The sequence below is a fragment of the Nematolebias whitei genome, chromosome 2 (genome assembly GCF_014905685.2).
Source record: "Nematolebias whitei isolate Nwh7 chromosome 2, NemWhi1, whole genome shotgun sequence".
Taxonomy (NCBI): domain Eukaryota; kingdom Metazoa; phylum Chordata; class Actinopteri; order Cyprinodontiformes; family Rivulidae; genus Nematolebias; species Nematolebias whitei.
Window position 1 is genome coordinate 27,060,788 of NC_056499.1, and position 18,326 is coordinate 27,079,113.

An 18,326-nucleotide genomic window follows, 5' to 3' on the forward strand; every position below is an offset into this window, starting at 1 on the left:
AACCTGGAGACAGTAATACATGCATTCATTACATCTAGGCTTGATTACTGCAATTCACTCCTGTTTGGTATCAGTCAAACCTCCATTGCACGACTACAACTGGTCCAGAATGCAGCAGCCCGATTTTTAACCAGTACAGGCAAAAGAGAGCACATTACACCAGTTTTGGCCTCACTGCACTGGCTACCGGTTCACATTCGAATCCAGTTCAAAATACTCCTGTATGTCTACAAATCGCTGAACAGTCCCCCCCCATCTCTCTGATCTGCTACAACCGTATGTCCCACCACGTTCCCTGAGGTCAGCGGACCAGTTGCTCCTCACAGTTCCAGGAACTCGTCTTAAGCGCAGAGGTGACAGGGCCTTCTCTGTAGCAGGACCAAGACTTTGGAACGAGTTACCTCTGGTTGTCAGACTGGCCCCCTCCCTCTCGGTTTTCAAATCCTGTTTAAAAACTCACTACTTTTCAGTAGCTTTCAACACCAGAGGATCTGTGTTGTGAATCTGTACGCTCCACACTGGTTTGTCATCATATTTATTATGTGCATCGTTTTTATGTCTGTATTTTGATTTACTTCATTTTGTATTTTACTTCGTGTGTTGTCTGTTGTTCCGTCTGTACAGCACTTTGGTTGGCCTTGTAGCTGTTTTAAGTGCTCTATAAATAAAATGGTATGGTATGGTACTGTAAGAATAGAAATGAGTGTGCAACAAACTTGAGTGCATCCATTTTTATAAAGTGCATGTTGCGTTGGGTTTAACCATTGTTAGTAAGCAAAGAGTCACTTTGAAGTGGAATGTAAAAGTTGCAAGAAAAGTTTAGAAAAACTTGAGTTTGGTTTTATTGTGCTGCTTATTATTGGAGAGGCCACAATACCAGCGTGACCTTCATTACGAAGACTGAAATGAGCAGAAAACAAATTCCTGTCGTAGCTGAAGCTCTGCAGTAGATCATACCCTGCTATACCATCATACCCATAGCATACCCTGCTAATCGTCTCTGGTCTGCATTCCTGTAGATTGCTGATGTCCTCTCCAGCCTGAATCCAGCAGTGCTCCTCACATTGGTAACCATCGTGCAGTCATACTTTTCTGTTCATAATGTTTAGTTTTTCTGACTGATTTACAGTACAACTTTTACTAGGATCCTACTATGTTGTATGAATGCACCTGATTTTGTTCTCCTGCAGCGAGGACAGAACACTGATAGTGGAAGCATCAGCCGTGAAGCCTCCTTTGAAGGAATTAGTAGGTATGTTATTTAACATTATTTAGCACTATTGTAATCATGTTTTATCATTGAACGTTATTTAAAAATAAAATTATTTGCTTTTTTCAACACTTATAGTCAAAGATGCAACATATTAGTAATGAATGTTGAATGTGTGTCGGGGTGTTTGTTTATTTTAAATGAAGCTTTTGACACAATTGTTCATTTGTTGCTCCTACATAAATGTGAATAATAAAAAACAAGAGATGTAAATTATTGGTTATAAAGGTAATTGGACAATAGTGTTCTTTATGTAAAAATCAGTAAAGCTGAATCACAAGAAGAATAACCTGTGGCATTCCACAAGGTTCAATATTAGGACAAAAATTATTCATATTGTATATGAACGGTATTTGTTCTGTAACCAAAAACTACAATGTTTGCAGATAATATGAATGTATTTAGCTCAGGACTAGATATGAAAGAATTTGTAAAAGCAGTATAAAGTGAACTGATATTTGTTTAAAAGAAGAAGAAGAGATGTCTGTTTCTAAATAAAAATATATCTAGTTTAAGTTTTTGGCATTGGTAGAGACAATAACTAATAAACACTTCGATTAAAAAAGGTTGAAATTAAAGGAATCTAATAAACAAAAACTTAAGTCTGATCATACCCTCTGCTGGAAACCAAAAGTAGTTTTATGAAAAATAAATAATCTAAATAAATCAGTTTGCAATTTAGAGTTAAAACCATTGGATATGAAATTTCTGCATATAACTGCAGTGTTTTCTTGTAATACCATATGGTATTTTGTGTTGAAAGGTGGGTAAATGCACTTTAAACTAATCTAGGCCCAACATTTAAACTTAAAAATGATCTATCGGTATAATTTACAAAGCCTCTTATAATGAACACACTAGTAATCTTTTTTTTTTATTACTCAAAACTCCAACATATAGTATGTTCTAATAAGAAGAGGAACATCTAATTTATGAGAATTGTTTATATTTGTTAGTAGTTATTCAGAACTAATGTTAAATGTAGATGAGTTCCAGTTCTAGGAGTTGTGTTTAGAACCAGTACCACACAGGTAATGTTGAACCTTTTTTTTTTTTTATCAGCTTTCACGTGAACAACACAATTTTACACCCTGTCATTGTGGATTGGTGAGTATAATACTTTTTATCTGATCAAGAAAGACCACTTTAATACTTTAGAAGTTTCTTTTGTAATTGTTAATTTTTTTTTTTTTTTTTATTGTTAATTGTTAATGTGAGACATTTTAATGGGTCAACAAATTAGTCTTCTTATTTCCCCATTTCTTTCCCGTCTTTTGGGGTAAATTACTCTTGACTATAATGAGCTTCATATTTGCTTGGTTGTCTCTGGTATTAAAGTTTGAAGCCTTTAAATATTGAGGGGGGATGTTTTTTAAGTCTAGAACAGCAGAATGTGGATATTCCTGCTGGATTACTATTATTGTCTTTATAAAAATTCATTTTGAGAATAATTTTCAACAAACTGTTTTAAATGTGGTCATAAATATTTATACTTCAAACATAATATGGTACTATTATTGTTTCTTTTTGCTTATTGTGAAAAGAACCTTTTGTATGGTGTTTGGCTTTACATTTATTTTACGGAACAATTGTCAGGTTTTAAAAGCTGCTTACTTTTTGTTTGCAGTCGTGTTGTTAAGTCTGACATGGAGCTGGAGGTCCTGCGCTACACCAACAGGATTTCCAGCGATGCCCATAAAATGGTAAGCTCCTTCTTGATAAGATCAGCTCTGTGTAAGGATACTAAAGAAGTTGGAGAGTTCAGAGCATTTAACACCCTGAGTATCAAAAAGCTTTTTGGAGTTTAAGACAGTCTAAGGGTGTCAGGATTCTCTAAGGCTACAAATGATTCAAACTGTATACATGTTATCTTCCTCTGACAGTTTGGAGTCCAGAGGTTAACAGAAATAGCTTATAGCCAACAATATGTAACTTTAAAACAATATTAAACATTAGTTCATGAAAATCTTTTCAAGGTTGAAAAACACTTAGCTTTTCAACCACTGGAAGCTTTTTAACTCCCCGAACCAAATAAATGACTGTACTGTTGACTGGTGGACAGTTTTACAATAAAATGTGCTAAATTTGTTACAAATAAAACATTTTTTTTTTTATAGATCATGAAACATGTGAAACCTGGACAGCATGAATATGAAATGGAGAGGTAAGTTAAATAATTCAGTGGATCTATACGTTTTCTTTTACTAACAGGACATGCAAACACAATGTCTCATAGTAACTTAATGGTTAAGTTGTGTAACTAATGTGGAAAAAACAATTGATGTATTTTTTTACTTATGACTGTTGTAATGGAAACACACTGATGGTCTAGTTGTGTTGGAGTATTTCATGCACTTTAGAAACCTGTAATGCCACAATTAAGGCAATGATGGAAAAACTAAATTTTCTGTAATATACAATAAAAAAGAATGAAGTTAATGATATGAGGGATTATCAGTATTATCGTCTGCATCAAACCTGATTTAAATCAATTTTTACACTGAACTGAAAAACAAAACAACGTTTAATTATTCAGACATTTTTCAGTTGAGAAACAATCTTTACACATAACACACTTGCAGCTTTTAAACTCCAGCAAAAGAAAACGAAACACTAAATGACTAATTTTCACAATGGATTTACCATATTTTCTGTTATATTGGATTTCTAGCTTTACATCTGCACTTACTGTATGGAGGAAACCACAAAATGCTGCACAGTTCTGCACTGTTAAGATCCTTATAAGTATATAGAAGGATTTCTAAAGTCAGGGGGAAAATGTATTTAGCTTTAAATGTGTCTTCTGCAAATGTTGTTGCATAATTAACTTAATCTTACTGGTTTTGGGTTGATGTTTTTTTTAAGTACGCTTTACTTTTTTTCCCAGTTTATTCCAGCATTACTGCTACACTAAAGGAGGGATGCGCCACACTTCATACACTTGTATCTGTGGATCGTAAGACTTGATTTATTAATGATTAACCTTTTTTAATATTTTACTTTGTCACTGGAAACTGCAGTTAAACTATAACGCTGACCACAGTTGTTATGAAATGTGTCTTAATTTTTGTTTTTAATTTATAAACCATTTCTTTTGCAGAGGTAACAATTCCTCTGTGCTCCACTACGGTCATGCTGGAGCTCCAAATGACAAAACGATTCAAGATGGGGACATGTGGTGAGTTATCTTCAGTCGTTTTCAAAATGTCTGTAACATGGGCTTGGTTTTTAATTTGTCAGAAGTAATCATGAGAAATATGCATAATCATTTTATGATCAAGTTGTTTTTGTAAAAAAATGTCAACTTTATTATATTTGTTTTAATGTTTACTAAACTAGAATCTCTCAAGTACGACAGCTTTTGGGCCACACTAAGGGAAAAAAAAAAATTACATTACGAACGAGAATAAAGTCATAGTATTACGAGAATAAAATCGAACAACAAGTTATAATATTACAAGAATAAAGTCATAGTCAAAATAGTCCATGCTCAATAATCCAGGTATACAATCCAACAATTTTCAGTCAGGTCATCTGGACAGTTTCTTTTTTTTTTTTCTGAAACGTTTCACCTTCCATCTAGAAGGCTTCATCAGTCAAGGAAACACACAACACAAAACTGATTCTTCCCACAAACAGCTTACTCCAAAGTGGAACAAACCAGTTATGTGGTGCTAAGATGGTGTCTTTGGCACGCCCCCTCCTCCGATGCCAGCCCTCTTCCTCATCAACAGTCATGTCAAACTGGTTCAAAACTAAAATAGTCCTTCCGAAGCCTTCCGGATGGAAGGTGAAACGTTTCAGTAAAAAAAAAAGAAACTGTCCAGATGACCTGACTGAAAATTGTTGGATAAATTCATAGTATTACGAGAATAAAGTTGTATGACAAAGTTGTAGTATTATGAGAATAAAGTCATAGTATTACCAGAGTAAAGTTGTAATATTATCAGAACTCTGAGACGAAAAACCCGTCTTACAACTGTGGTAAAATGATGAATGCTGATGTCGGCAGTATAAAAGCAGGGGGCCCAACACACTGGAGTGTATGGATTCTTATGATAAACTGAAGCCGTATGGCATTGCAATTAATAGCTGCATTGATGGATTTAGTCGTGACATAATGTGGATGGAGACATTTCATAAACAATGACCCAAAAGTGATCGCGGACTACTTCATAAACACAGTGACTCACATTGGAGGCTGTCCACAGCAGGTGCGAGCCGACACAGGAAATATGAAGAGATTATTCTCGTAATATTACAAGTTTATTCTAGTAATATTACAAGTTTATGCTCGTAATATTATAACTTTTTTCTCTTAATTTATTTTTTTTCTTAGTGTGGACCTAATACTCCGTCATACTTAAGCACTTGAAACAATTCAAAACATTTCAGAAATAAATTAGGCGGTTCTGATCTTTGCCCCCATGCAGTCTGTTCGACATGGGTGGAGAGTACTACTGCTACTCCTCCGACATCACCTGCTCCTTTCCAGCCAACGGCAAGTTCACTGCAGACCAGAGGGCCATCTATGAAGCAGTCCTGAAATCCTCGCGTGCTGTTTTAGCTGTCATCAAACCAGGTTAACATCTTTCATCTTACTAAGAACACTGTTACAGAAAGCACAGTGACGAAAAGTCATTGAATTTAAAAACACATAATTAACCTACCGTATTCTAAGTAATTAGCATTTTGCTGTAAAATGTTGGTTAAAACTGAAAACACATGCATTTTTTTTACCATTTCATACAAAGTAGAAAAATCTTTAAGTTATCCATGGTGTGATATAAAATACTTGAACTAATTTAGTGCATACAAATGTGCAAACGAACGAAGCAGAATGGTGGAGAGGTTTGGCTTGGAAAGTGTCCTCACAGTTTTGAATTCATTTTCTGCTATATCAAGCGAAACCAAACATCCCACACTACCACACTCCCTCCTTTTTGCTTCACAGGGGAAAGCACACATAGAAATACCGTCTGTTCTGTTCTGTATCTAAGATTTGTCACTTGGTGCCAAAAGTCCCATATTTCCACAGGCCTCTAGGACAAAGCATTTGACTTCTTCCTTTTGGTCTCCCTGAGATCTGCTTTCTTTGCAGAAGTTAAACTTGAATTGTGAAGTGTTTTAGTCACCTGATATATGATCTGAGGTTAAAAATTAATAGATAACCTCAGCAAAAATAAAAGTTTTATGCTCTGTCTTGTGATGAAGTGTCTGAGCATTTTGCAACTGTATTTAAAGACACACCTCAAGCTTTCTGTATCAGTCATGTCAGATTGATGAATTGTCTTTTTTCACTGCACTGAGGGGCTGTTTGTATATACGACTTAGTGTTTTTGCTGAATAGGTTTATTTACTGTTGTCCAAGACCACCTAAAATAATGAATGACCTCAAGCACAGTAGGAAGATGTGAAGTTTAACTAATTCTCTCTTTCACTCTCGACGGCCAGTCACTCTTACCCTCTCTCCCTCCTGCTTTTTTGCTCTCGTCCTGTCAACCTCAGAGCCTCTCCTTTACACATCTTCTGAATTAAAAATTATTATGGATTTGGTCAGCTGGTCCCTCAACACAATTGATGCATTTTTTCCACCAGACGACAGGGTGCTGGAGAGCCCTCATGCCCTGAACAGACCCATGCAGCTGGGTATGTCATGGATTCCTGGAAGGAGTGGAAGATGATGTGCCTATCTGTGCTCTCTATGGAGGACGTAGAAGATGTGTACATTATTGGATTTATAACAGGGTTTCTTTTTGGAATCGGTGGATACCTAGTATATTGACAAATTAGGAAGACGTCGGCAGCAGTTTCGGCCATGGTAAAGCTGCCAGCCTTATGCGAAGGATTCATTCGTGCCTCAAGCTCTCAGACTCATTTGCTTAATGAGCTCAACCGCAAGCTGGACGCGATTTCTGTGAACCGTAGGCCACTTGCGACTTCTGGAACTCATCAGCATGAAGGTTTCAATCTTGGAGAAAGCTAATGGAGCACAGACCGGGCCTAATGTCCATAATTCTGGCTGCTTGGATTCGCCATTGAGTGCACCAGAAGAACTTGAAGGCAGACAGAAAACAGAGTCTGTGGCCCAAACAATTGTTCATCTGAATTTGGACTCCTCGCTGGCCTTGGACAGGCCAACAAATTGCTCAAATTGCTCTTGGAGGATACGTAAACTAGAAGCTTCTGCCAAATTTGTATTCTTTGCATCCAATGAAAAAAGCAAATGTCTCAAAAACAGCTTTTGGAAGACCGTCGAAAAGCACAACGAAAAAATGCTCCAAACCACTTTAAAAGATTACAACAAAGTTATGCTTCCTTGAAAGCAAATATAATGCAATGAGGAATGACTCAAGACTTTTGCAAAGTAGTGAACCTCTCTTGGATGTTTAGAATACGTCCTTGCTGGAGGTCCACTCAGGTTTGGCAGGTTTTTTTCAATTGGGAGAAGCAGCAACACTGCTCAGAGCCCTACTCAAATATCTGAGCACATCACCAGATGAGGTCAACGTCAGCTCACTCGCTGTATCGTAAACCACCACTTCAGTGTGTGCTGAAAATCTCTACTTGATGAAATCAACCGGGCTGCATGATCTGCTTAAAGCAAAGACTATGGTTGTAGTCATCTGAATGGAAAACTCTTCATCCCCTGGCTATGCCTACAAATTCTGTCTAGAAAGGTAATGAACAAAACTGATTTCAGTACCTACCAGAACTGAGAATGATTTCCTACTGGCATAAAAAACCCTCTGCTTACTCTGGTTGTAAAGAAACCAAATAGCCTGTAGCACAACGGTCAATACAATCCCCCTGGTGTCGAATCTTTAAACTCCTGTGCACTCTTAGAGATGGGCCAGTGTTCCCCATTGTTCCCCAAGTGTTATCTAAAAGTTTTTATGTTCTTTTTAAATGTATTGGTTGGCTAAAATATTTTTGTGTGATTATCGTAAAGTAGGATAGAAAGATCTGTTTTTGTAAAGCACAAACCAAAATAGCTAGAGCGGAGATATGCAAGTATAAGGGTCTTCCATCGTTCAGAAGTTTAAACTATCAATTGTTGTTTATAAAAGTGTCTGCTTTTTTTAGGCGTGAAGTGGGCTGCCATGCACCGCTTGGCTGACAAAGTTCACCTGGAGGAGCTTGTGAAGATCGGCATCCTGCATGGCAACGTGGAGAACATGCTGAAGGTTCACATGGGCTCCGTCTTCATGCCCCATGGCCTGGGACACCTGCTGGGCATCGATGTGCATGATGTGGGGGGCTACCCTGAGGTAAAAACAAAAAAACTTAAAATCTAAGATTTTCCTCATTAAATCCAGTAGTTTATTATTAGGACTGTAACAAAAAGATTTTGTTTCTTTCTTTAACTGACTCATGTTTCTGTTCTTCAAACACAAATATCTAATCAATAAGAGAAAATCTAGTACAGACCTGAGAGAGGAACGGGCTCAGGCTGAGGTCAGGAGAGTCCCAGCTCTTAGCACAGAGAGTTTCATGTTGTGGTGAATGAAAACATTATACTGTTGTACAATTTTGTCTAAAATATCGTGAGTTAACCAGTACCTGTGTGGAAATATTATAAACTGTTGCTTTGACATGCTTTAGTTAACGTCACATTAGAACTTATAGAAGCAAACTTAAATAAATTCAATTATGATTATAACAGTATATACATTTTCTATTTATTTGGTTGGAAACATTTCATTAAATGAAACAGACGTTTCAGGTTAACATTTAGCCTTTTGTTAAGTAACAAGAGATCAAAATCTAATATAGTTAAGTAATTAACATTTTCAAACCAGTTTTGAATCCAACAATAGAAAATATTATGTGTTCAAGGGAGTGGAGCGCATTAACGAGCCTGGACTGAAGAGTCTTCGAATGGGCCGCCTGGTGCAGGAGCGGATGGTCCTCACTGTGGAGCCTGGCATTTACTTCATCAACCACCTGCTGGACCAGGCCCTGGCTGATCCTGCCCAGAGCTGCTTCATCAACAACCAAGTGCTGGCACGATTCCGAGGCTTTGGAGGGGTTGGTGCACAGATGCATTTCTCTGTCTTTTGCTTTGAGTTATTTCGAAGAGCAATTAAGACTAGATAAAATGTATTTCCTGCGAAATGCAGAGTGAATGCTTATTGCAGAAGAACTTGCTGAAAGCTGAAATTAGCTAAAAAAAAAGTTGAAATGTAGCTGAAATGGAAGAAAAAGCCTAAGTTAGCAGAAGAATGCAGAAAAACAAATATTTGCTTGAGCACCAAAAATAGGAAAGTAACTTAAAAGGCTGATATTAGCTTCTTTTTTTTTTTTTCAACTTAAAATGTAGCTGAAAAGGTAGAAATAAGCTTAAACTACCAGAAGGAAGTGAAAGGAGCTGAAATGAGCTAAAAATGTGGAATTAGCTGAAAGTTATAATTGGCATTAAAACAGCTAAATAGTAGCTGAAATTGCAACCAAAAAGAAGCTGAAAGGAGCATAACAAGCTAAAATTAGCAGAAAGAAGTTAGAAGAACAAAAATGTTGTAGTTAGCAGTAAGTATTTAAAAGGAGCACAAAACATCTGAAAAAACAGCCGAAATTAGCTGAATGTAGCTTAAAAATTTTTAAGTTTGCACAAGGAAGCTGAAAGAAACTTAACCAGAATGTGAAAGGAGCAGTAAAAGGTTGTAAACAGATCTAAATATGTGAAGGATGTAAAATGAGCTCAGTTCATTTTCTATGGGGAAAAAAAGTGGCAGAAAAGGCTAAACATTTCAAAAAGCTAAAGTTGCACCAATACCAAAAGTCATAGGATTGTCTTGAAAGAGCTGAACGTTTTAATATATGATCTGTTGAAATAACTTGAAAACTGGGGGACGAGAAAGATGCTGAAATATGTACGGAAGAAAAGTGGATCACAATAGTGTGAATGCTTCGCACACAATAAACGGATGGTAATAGATAACAGAGGTTTAGACCATGGGAAACAAAATCTTCAACTCAGTTATTAAAATATGTATATTTTGCATGAAGTGATTCAGCTCACAATACAAAATGTGTTTTGTTGTAGTTCTAGTGCTTCACTAACATCATATAACCACTGTGTGCAGGTTCGCATTGAAGACGACATTGCAGTGACGGCTGACGGTGTAGAGCTGCTGACCTGTGTCCCTCGCACAGTGGAGGAGATTGAAGCTTTTATGTCTGACTCCTCCAAACCTTTCAGTCCAGTTGTCAGCGCCGAGTAACTCTGAATAAGAAATAACAGAGAAGTCTGTGCTGAATGCTGCAAAGCCTTTATTGCAAAGATTCCTCAGGAAAACTACAGTTATTATTCTGCCTAAATAATCAGTAAGAAAATCATCTCTCCACAGTTTTTCTTTTTGCAGTCTTCTTAATGATTTAAAGGTTTTTAAGAATATAAGCATGACTAACTTTATTAAATTGTTTGAATGCTTAATCACAATTTCGAAAACAGAATTCTTTTCACAGTTATACACTCACTAAGTACAATCCCGAACTTTTGCTAAATGTTAACAATATACATTTTAAGAAATCACCATATCAAAACACTTAATGTGCTAAGCCTAAACAATGTTAGCACTTTTACTTATGATCACTGTAAGTGAGGTTTACAATGAAAATGCTCAAATTTATTTACCAATCACAACTCGATAAATAGGTTTAGTGTTTTGTAAAAAGTGTGAGTCTGACATTGTGCTTATTGTGCAGATCTGAGCAAGTGTTTGACTACTTCATTGTAGCTTTGCAAACTGAAAATTATTTTAATAACTTTGACTTTGGTCTCAAAGCAATCATAAAAAAACTAATATAACTGAGTCTCAATATGCTTAGAAAATTTTGTAATTTTATAAAAATGAATGAAGGTTTTACTGATGTGTTTTTTTCCTAAACATTCATGAATAAAGTATATTCTTTGCAACCGTGTGCAGCTGATTTGTTCAGTTTGATATAATTTCTAACACTGAACTGACTTTCATTCAGTCAGTGTTCTCGACCACAACAAACAAGTGTGCCAAGCAGTAACCTTTTTAAAGAAACTTCGAGGTATTTCACAGCCAGCCTTGAGCTATAATGTTACATAATGCATACATATTCTAATTATCTGAGGCTGAATTTTGGATTTTCATTATTTGTAAGCCATAATCATCAAAATGATTTGAATTAAAGCCTTGAAATATTTCACTCCGTGTTGAATCTGTATTAACATGAGTTTCACTTAATGAAATGATTGGCAAAAATAATTAAATTTTGTAATTATACACGTTTTTTTAGATGCACCTGCACACACACATTACAAGTCTGTTCTTAATACTTTGTGTTGCTCGCATTTTTCAACAAAAGACTGGTTACATTTTTAGATTTTTTTAAAGCCATTTTCTCACACATCAGCCCTTAATAAAAACAGTTGCAGTCAAATTCTTGAATAAGGGTGATTGGACGTTGTGTGGAGTTGTTATCTTTAAGGGATCTAATCAAAATGAAAATGTCCACACTGCTCACATACGGATTGTTAATATCCTGTTTTGTAAGTTATCTGCAGTCATATAGTGGGATCTGTAGATGAAATAATAATGAGGGAGGAGCTGTCTGATAGGTGTAAGGTGAAAACCTGAGTATCAATGTGGCAAAGAAGTGAGATGGTGGTGGACTTCAGGAGAAAAGCGTATACACCCCTCCTCTCCATTTCATTGGAGAAGCCATGGAGCAGGGAAAACAGCTAAACACTCCATGCTGACAAGAAGACGCTGCAATGATCTAGATCTGCTGAAAATAACACTGGAGGAAATTTACACTAACAGACGCAAAACCCGAGCGACGACCATTATGATGGACCCCGCCCATCCAGCTTGTAACCTGTGACCCCATCCGTCAGGCAGAAGGTTGCACAGCTTAAAGCTCGGACAACAAGAGACTGTGAGGCCCATGAAGTCTGCCTCAGCTGCTCTCTGGACACTGGTTTCCTCCCACAGTACAATAAACAGGCATGTTGGGTTGAATTGCATCTAGGTGTGAATGTTTGTCTCCATGCGATGGGCATGTGACTTGTGCAGGGTCGATCCCTTCTGTCACACAGTGACTGCTGGAGATGAGCACCAGATGCTTGGTGACCCAGAATGGGAACGCAAAGAAATGAGATGTATAAGATTTAAAGACTTTCTTTCAGGCTGGTCTGAGAATTGTTTTTAGTTCTCCCGCGTCTCTGACATGCTCTTGAATGATAAAAATAAATTATTCTGAATATGAATCGTGTTCTTGGCTTGATCAGAGCCATTTTTGACTCGTGTTGACAAGATGTTTCATAAAGAGCTCATTAAGGTGAAATGTGTGATCTGACGAGCTGTGATATGTGTGTCCTTCACAGCAGCTGTCAGGTAACCTTCGTGTTTGTAATAAAACTAACTTTTTGGTAATGTCTCCTAATAATACAGAAAACCTGTGTTAAAATATGTAGCATGACCCTCAACAGAAGATCTAATGGGACTCATTGTTTCTGCTTAAATTAGCTTCAGTCATAATCATATTTTGTAAATATATATGTTTCCTGACGTTCTCCTGACATCCGTAACATTTTTATTCACATGTTTAAAGCTCGTGGTGTTTAGTTTCATTAATTAGTGACTAACTTGGATCAAAGGCTCTGCCTGTGAAGGAATTTGTCTGTAGATTTAATTGGCATCAATTTGCATTCAAATAATAGTTTGCACTTGAAAGCTGGTTACTTTCTATTTATAACCAAAGATGCAGCAGTTGCTCTTTACATGTGGATTGTTTTAAATTATAATAGTTCTAAATTCAAATTAGTTTACAAAAAAAAAGTTATTTTTCTTTCATTGTTCTTAACTTAAAAGCAATGATATTTTGTCTTTTCTTAAATGCATAAATTACATAAACAGGTTTGATCTCCACATGCAGAGCTGACTGCTTTTAAAAAGTCCCAAAAATTTACACAAACAAAAGGGGAGGGGTGGCGCAGAGAAGATGGGCCTGTGATCGGAAGGCTGCCGGTTCAACTCCCCGGACTGACAACATCAAACAGTGTGGGTGGAAATGGTGAAACGTCCTCATATACCTCCATCCTCATTTTCCCCACTCTGGGCCCTTGAGCAAGGCCCTTAACCTCCACCATCTGCTCCCCTGGGCGCCCTATGGCAGCTCCATGCTCCACACAGAGGGCTGTGGTAGCTCGGTGGTCTGTGGTTGCATCAGGAAGGGCAACCGGTGTAAAAATATTTGCCAAGTCTTCGTGTGACTTAGTTCGCTGTGCCGAGTGACGACCCCTGAGGAATGGGCCAGCTGAAAGAAGAAACAAACAAACAAAAAAAAATACATAAACAATACACCATAAGTAATGTTTTATGTTTTTTGTTTGATTTGTTTACTTTTATTATGTGAACAACATAGTTTTAATCACCCAGTTATTTTTATTATTAAGATTCTGGCGAATAAACAACGTAGTACATGTTCTTGAGTGTTTGTGATCAGAAGTAATGAACTCTGTGCTCGCTTGGTTGCCTCTGGTATTAGAGTTTGGAGCCTTCAGATGATTCGAGTTTTGCTGAAATGAGGAGGAAAGCTTCTCAGTCACAGCTCTGAGGGAGCAGAGCTTTATTAAACCTTTCTCCTCCTCCTCTTGTTGGAGCTGACACAATGCTTTTTTAAGGGTTATGTTTTTATTTATTTTTTTCCATTTAAGAGTGTCCTCATAACAATGCCTCATGTTTATAAAAATCTAATATTTTAGATGTTTTTAAATTTGATTCAAAGCCATGGAATAAATGAATGGGAAGAGAATAAATCAGATGATTGTCTGAAAACGTTAAACTCGAACAATTGTTTCTGAATTTAGTGTGAGATGGAAGCTGGAATGTAAGTTAGTTTAAGAATTGCCAACAAGTTGTTAACATTTGGCCTTGTTGTGCTATACCTTATATGGTGTATGTGTATACATATATATATATATATATATATATATATATATATATATATATATATACATACACAGACCCTTTCCAAAAAAATAGAATATAATGTAAAAGTTGTTTAACTTCGATAATTCCATTCAAAAAGTTAATATATGATAGATTCAGGGCCTACAATTTAAACAATTTCAAGTATTTATTTGTTTATTTTTAAATAATTTGGGCTCCCAGCTCATGAAACCCACGAAAACAGGAATTCAAAAAATTAGAATACTGTGGAAAAATCAGCCCACACTTCTTAGTTTTTGCAGAAAAAAATGAAAGAAATTAGGATAACAACAAAATCAAAATATAGTACTTTCAAAACGATATTTTAATCTTGAATACTTGGTTGGGAATCCTTTTGCCTTAATCACTGCTTCGATGCGACGTGGCATTGAGGTAATCATCCTGTGTCATTCCCTGGGAGTTATGGAAGCCCAGATTTCCTTGATGTTTGCTGTCAGCTCTTCTTTGTTGTTGGGTCTGGTGCTCCTCATTTTGCTCTTGAGAATGTCCCATAGATTCTCAATGGGGTTTAGGCCCGGAGAGTTGGCTGGCCAGTCAAGCACTGTGGCATGGACATCAAACCAGGTTTTGGTGCTTCTGGCGGCATGGACAAAGGCCAGGTCCTGCTGGAAGATGAAATCTGCATCTCCATACAGATCTTTTGCAGAAGAGGTCATGAAGTCCTCTTAAACATTCTGGTAGACTGTTGCGGTGACCTTGGATTTAAGAAAGCAGAGTTTACCAACACCTGCACCGGACATTGCACCTTAAATCATGACTGACAGTGGATATTTCACACTGGACCTCAAGCAGTATGGGTTCTGTTCCTCACCCTTCTTCCTCCAAAACCCTTGGACCTTGATTTCCGAATGACAGGCACATTTTACTTTCATCGGAAATGGATACATTGGCTCAGGTTCAGAAGTGCCTTGACCCGAGGAACCCGACAGTTGTGGCCCATCTCCCGGATGCGTCTGAATGTTGTGCTTTTTGAAGCTGTGACTCCCGCCTCTTTCCACTCTTTCTGGATCTCTGCCAGATTCTGGAATCTTCTCTGTTTGATAATCTGCTGAAAACCACGACCATCTCTTTTGCTGGTGCATCTTCTCCTGCCATATTTTGCCCTTCCACTAGACTTTCCATTTATGTGCTTGGACACAGCACTCTGTGAACAGCCAGCCTCCTTAGCTATGAACTTTTGTGGCTTACCCATCCTATAGAGCGTATCAATGATGGTCTTCTGGGCAGTTGTTATGTCTGCAGTTTTCCCCATATTGAACCAAACTGAGGCAATTGAACCAAACTGAAGCAATTTAATGACACCTGGGGAAACCTGTGCAGGTGCTTTGAGTTGAGTAGATGTTTAGTGTGTCACACTGAGTTTAAAACATTCATGCCCTGCAAATTTGGGCTGATTTCTCCACAGTATTCTAATTTTTTGAATTCCTGTTTTCGTGGGTTTCATGAGCTGGAAACCCAAATTATGTAAAAATAAACAAATAAAAAATAAACAAATAAATGTGTAAAATTGTTTAAATTGTGGGCCCTGAATCTATTAAAGATTAACTTTTTGAATAGAATTATGGAAGTTAAACAACGTTTCCATGATATTCTAATTTTTTTGAAAGTGTCTGTAATTTTTATTTAAAATGAACCCATTGATGGTCTGAACTGAGTTCATCCGTGAGCCTGATTTGGCCCCCGGGCCACCAGTTGAAGAGCCCTGGACTAAAGCACTTAAACAAAAATGGCACTGTTTGATTACTCACAGTTACTTATTAATAAATAGGAAAAATACACAATTTGCACAAAAAGTCTTGTATTTGTTTTAAGTAAAGTAAGAACAAAACACTACAGCTCATATTTGCCTTAACTCTTTTTTGTTGTTGTTTTGTTGCTCTGCCGGGCAGCGAAGAGCACGATACGAGAGGTCACCGAGAGGTGAAAACAGCACACTTAAAATCTGAGATTATCCTTTTTAAAACCATTAAAATGTAGATGAGACTGTGAAATTTAATGTTGTAAACCAGTAAAAAGGGGAACCCACTGGAATGTGAAACACGTTGTTCCACATTTCTGTTCCTTAAACATTTACAGTACGTCTCGTCAGCGACCAGAAGGTCGTGCAGAACTGGGAGAATAAAAACCAGGCCCAACAGGAACAATTTCAGGTGAAGTGCAGAAGAGTCTGATAGTTTGTGGTGAAATATGTAATGTCAGCTAAATCTAAGCTGTAAACAGAGGAACAGTAGACATGAAGCTGCTGCCAGAAAGTCACGTTCTTTAAAATGGACCAGGGATAAATGCTGAGATCAGTCAGGGTGAAAACATGATGAGCTGTGTTTATATATTACCATACCTGAATTTCCTTAAAATTGTATTTGAATTGTCATTTTGCTTAAAGGGAATCTCTTTAATAGTTGGAACTGGTGATTCAGATGAAACATGCAGAAAGAGAAATTGCCATTTTAAGATGGTTTAATGAACAATTTACATGAAATGAAAGTTTGTTCTGAAATCAGGCGGTGCATGTGCTGCAGGAAGCAGAAACGATCTTAAACATGGTTTTCATTATCTCTTAAAGAGAGTGGAGCGTATGAATGAGCCTGAGCTGAGGGGGTTTGTATGTATGGTGCAGGAACCAGTGGTCCAGACTGTGAAGGACCTTCTGTTGAACCAGGTCCAGTCTGAACCTGCAGAGATGTTTCATCAACAACCAAGTGCTGGCTCCATTCAGAGGCTTTGGAAGCGCTGACGCACTCAAACAGTTTTATATTCTGTATTCATAATTATTATTTCACACTCATTTTCTTGTAGTTTCCTTTTGCAGCTTTTGTGGTGACTTAATTAGATATTTGTATATATAGTTAACAGAATTTGTTTTTACTTTAACATGGTGCAGTGAATTTTTACGCCTACTTTAAAAAAATAATTTAATTTTTCACCAGAAAATCCCAATTTATCCTTTATCTAAACATTTAATCAGGCTTGTGTTAAAAACACATTTGTTTCAGGTTTGAGAAGGATGAATTTTAAAGGCAATGATTTTCTTAAAAATGCCATTTGAATCCAATTTAAGCGACATAAATTGGAATAAATTTAGAGTTTAGAGCTTTGCTTTTTTTTCTTTAGGTTTTTTTTTTGGGGGGGTGCATGGGTGGACTTTTAGTTTTTCATGGTGATTTTTCAGCATGTGTGTTTAGAAACTTAACAATGGTAACAGTGATTTTAGAGCTCAATTTAAATGAAAAAGTTTGATTTTGACAACATCTGCTCTTGAGAGATCTAACCACCGACTGGTTTCATCATGTTCTCCTCGGAAAACCATTCAAGCCATCTAGATCGAGAAGTTTTCAGTTTAGAAATGTTTCAAATGTGTCCAGAAAATTTCTAATTTATTTATTTGTTTGTTTGTGAATGTTCTAGAAAAGGTTTTCAAAGAATATATGGCATTTTTAACTTGTCTTCTGTTGCACGTCTGAGCAAGATGTCAAAGACAAATGTCCATTTCATGGAATGTTATGGGCAATAAAGTTGTATTGAATTGACCAAATTATAAATTGATGCATGAACTGAAACTAACATTACTTTAAATAAACTATGCTCAGTTCTATCGTTTGATCAACTACTTATCTTTGGTCGGTTAAATGAAACATTCAGGTAAAAATATGGCTTTGTTTTGTCGTTCAATCATAAAAAAAACAACTAAAAAGTTGGTGTTTAACATGTGACCTACAGAAGCAAATATTAACAAATTATCGGTTGTATCAACAGCTTTAAATGCCAATAACAGAGTAATAAGTAGATTTTTGTTCGGACGTTCTGCAGCTTTTTAAAACAATAAGGTAAGTATACAAATGTATCTGCAGACACCAACTGTATATAATTTTTTTTTTTACTATTACAAATTCTGTCTTAAAGGGGAGTTGTACCTCCCCCTGCTGTTTTTACTGTAAACTCACCATGGCAGAGTCAAATGAAAAGAATCTGAGACATGGATGGATGGATGGATGGATGGATGGATGGATGGATGGATGGATGGATGGATGGATGGATGGATGGATGGATGGATGGATGGATGGATAGAT

The 18,326-nt window shown here is 36.8% G+C and overlaps 1 protein-coding gene across 1 annotated transcript in view; it reads left to right on the top strand.

The window, feature by feature from the left end:
- Positions 1-11,078, top strand: part of pepd (peptidase D) — a 27,377-nt gene extending 16,299 nt beyond the window's left edge. Inside the window, exons 5-15 of the mRNA XM_037697592.1 lie at positions 1,020-1,067; positions 1,191-1,252; positions 2,333-2,377; positions 2,898-2,973; positions 3,388-3,434; positions 4,158-4,226; positions 4,371-4,448; positions 5,704-5,852; positions 8,357-8,541; positions 9,110-9,301; positions 10,357-11,078. Coding sequence (XP_037553520.1) covers positions 1,020-1,067; positions 1,191-1,252; positions 2,333-2,377; positions 2,898-2,973; positions 3,388-3,434; positions 4,158-4,226; positions 4,371-4,448; positions 5,704-5,852; positions 8,357-8,541; positions 9,110-9,301; positions 10,357-10,494 — 1,089 coding nt within the window. The 3' untranslated portion in view covers positions 10,495-11,078. The remainder of the gene's footprint in view (positions 1-1,019; positions 1,068-1,190; positions 1,253-2,332; positions 2,378-2,897; positions 2,974-3,387; positions 3,435-4,157; positions 4,227-4,370; positions 4,449-5,703; positions 5,853-8,356; positions 8,542-9,109; positions 9,302-10,356) is intronic.
- The last annotated feature ends 7,248 nt before the right edge of the window (positions 11,079-18,326 follow it).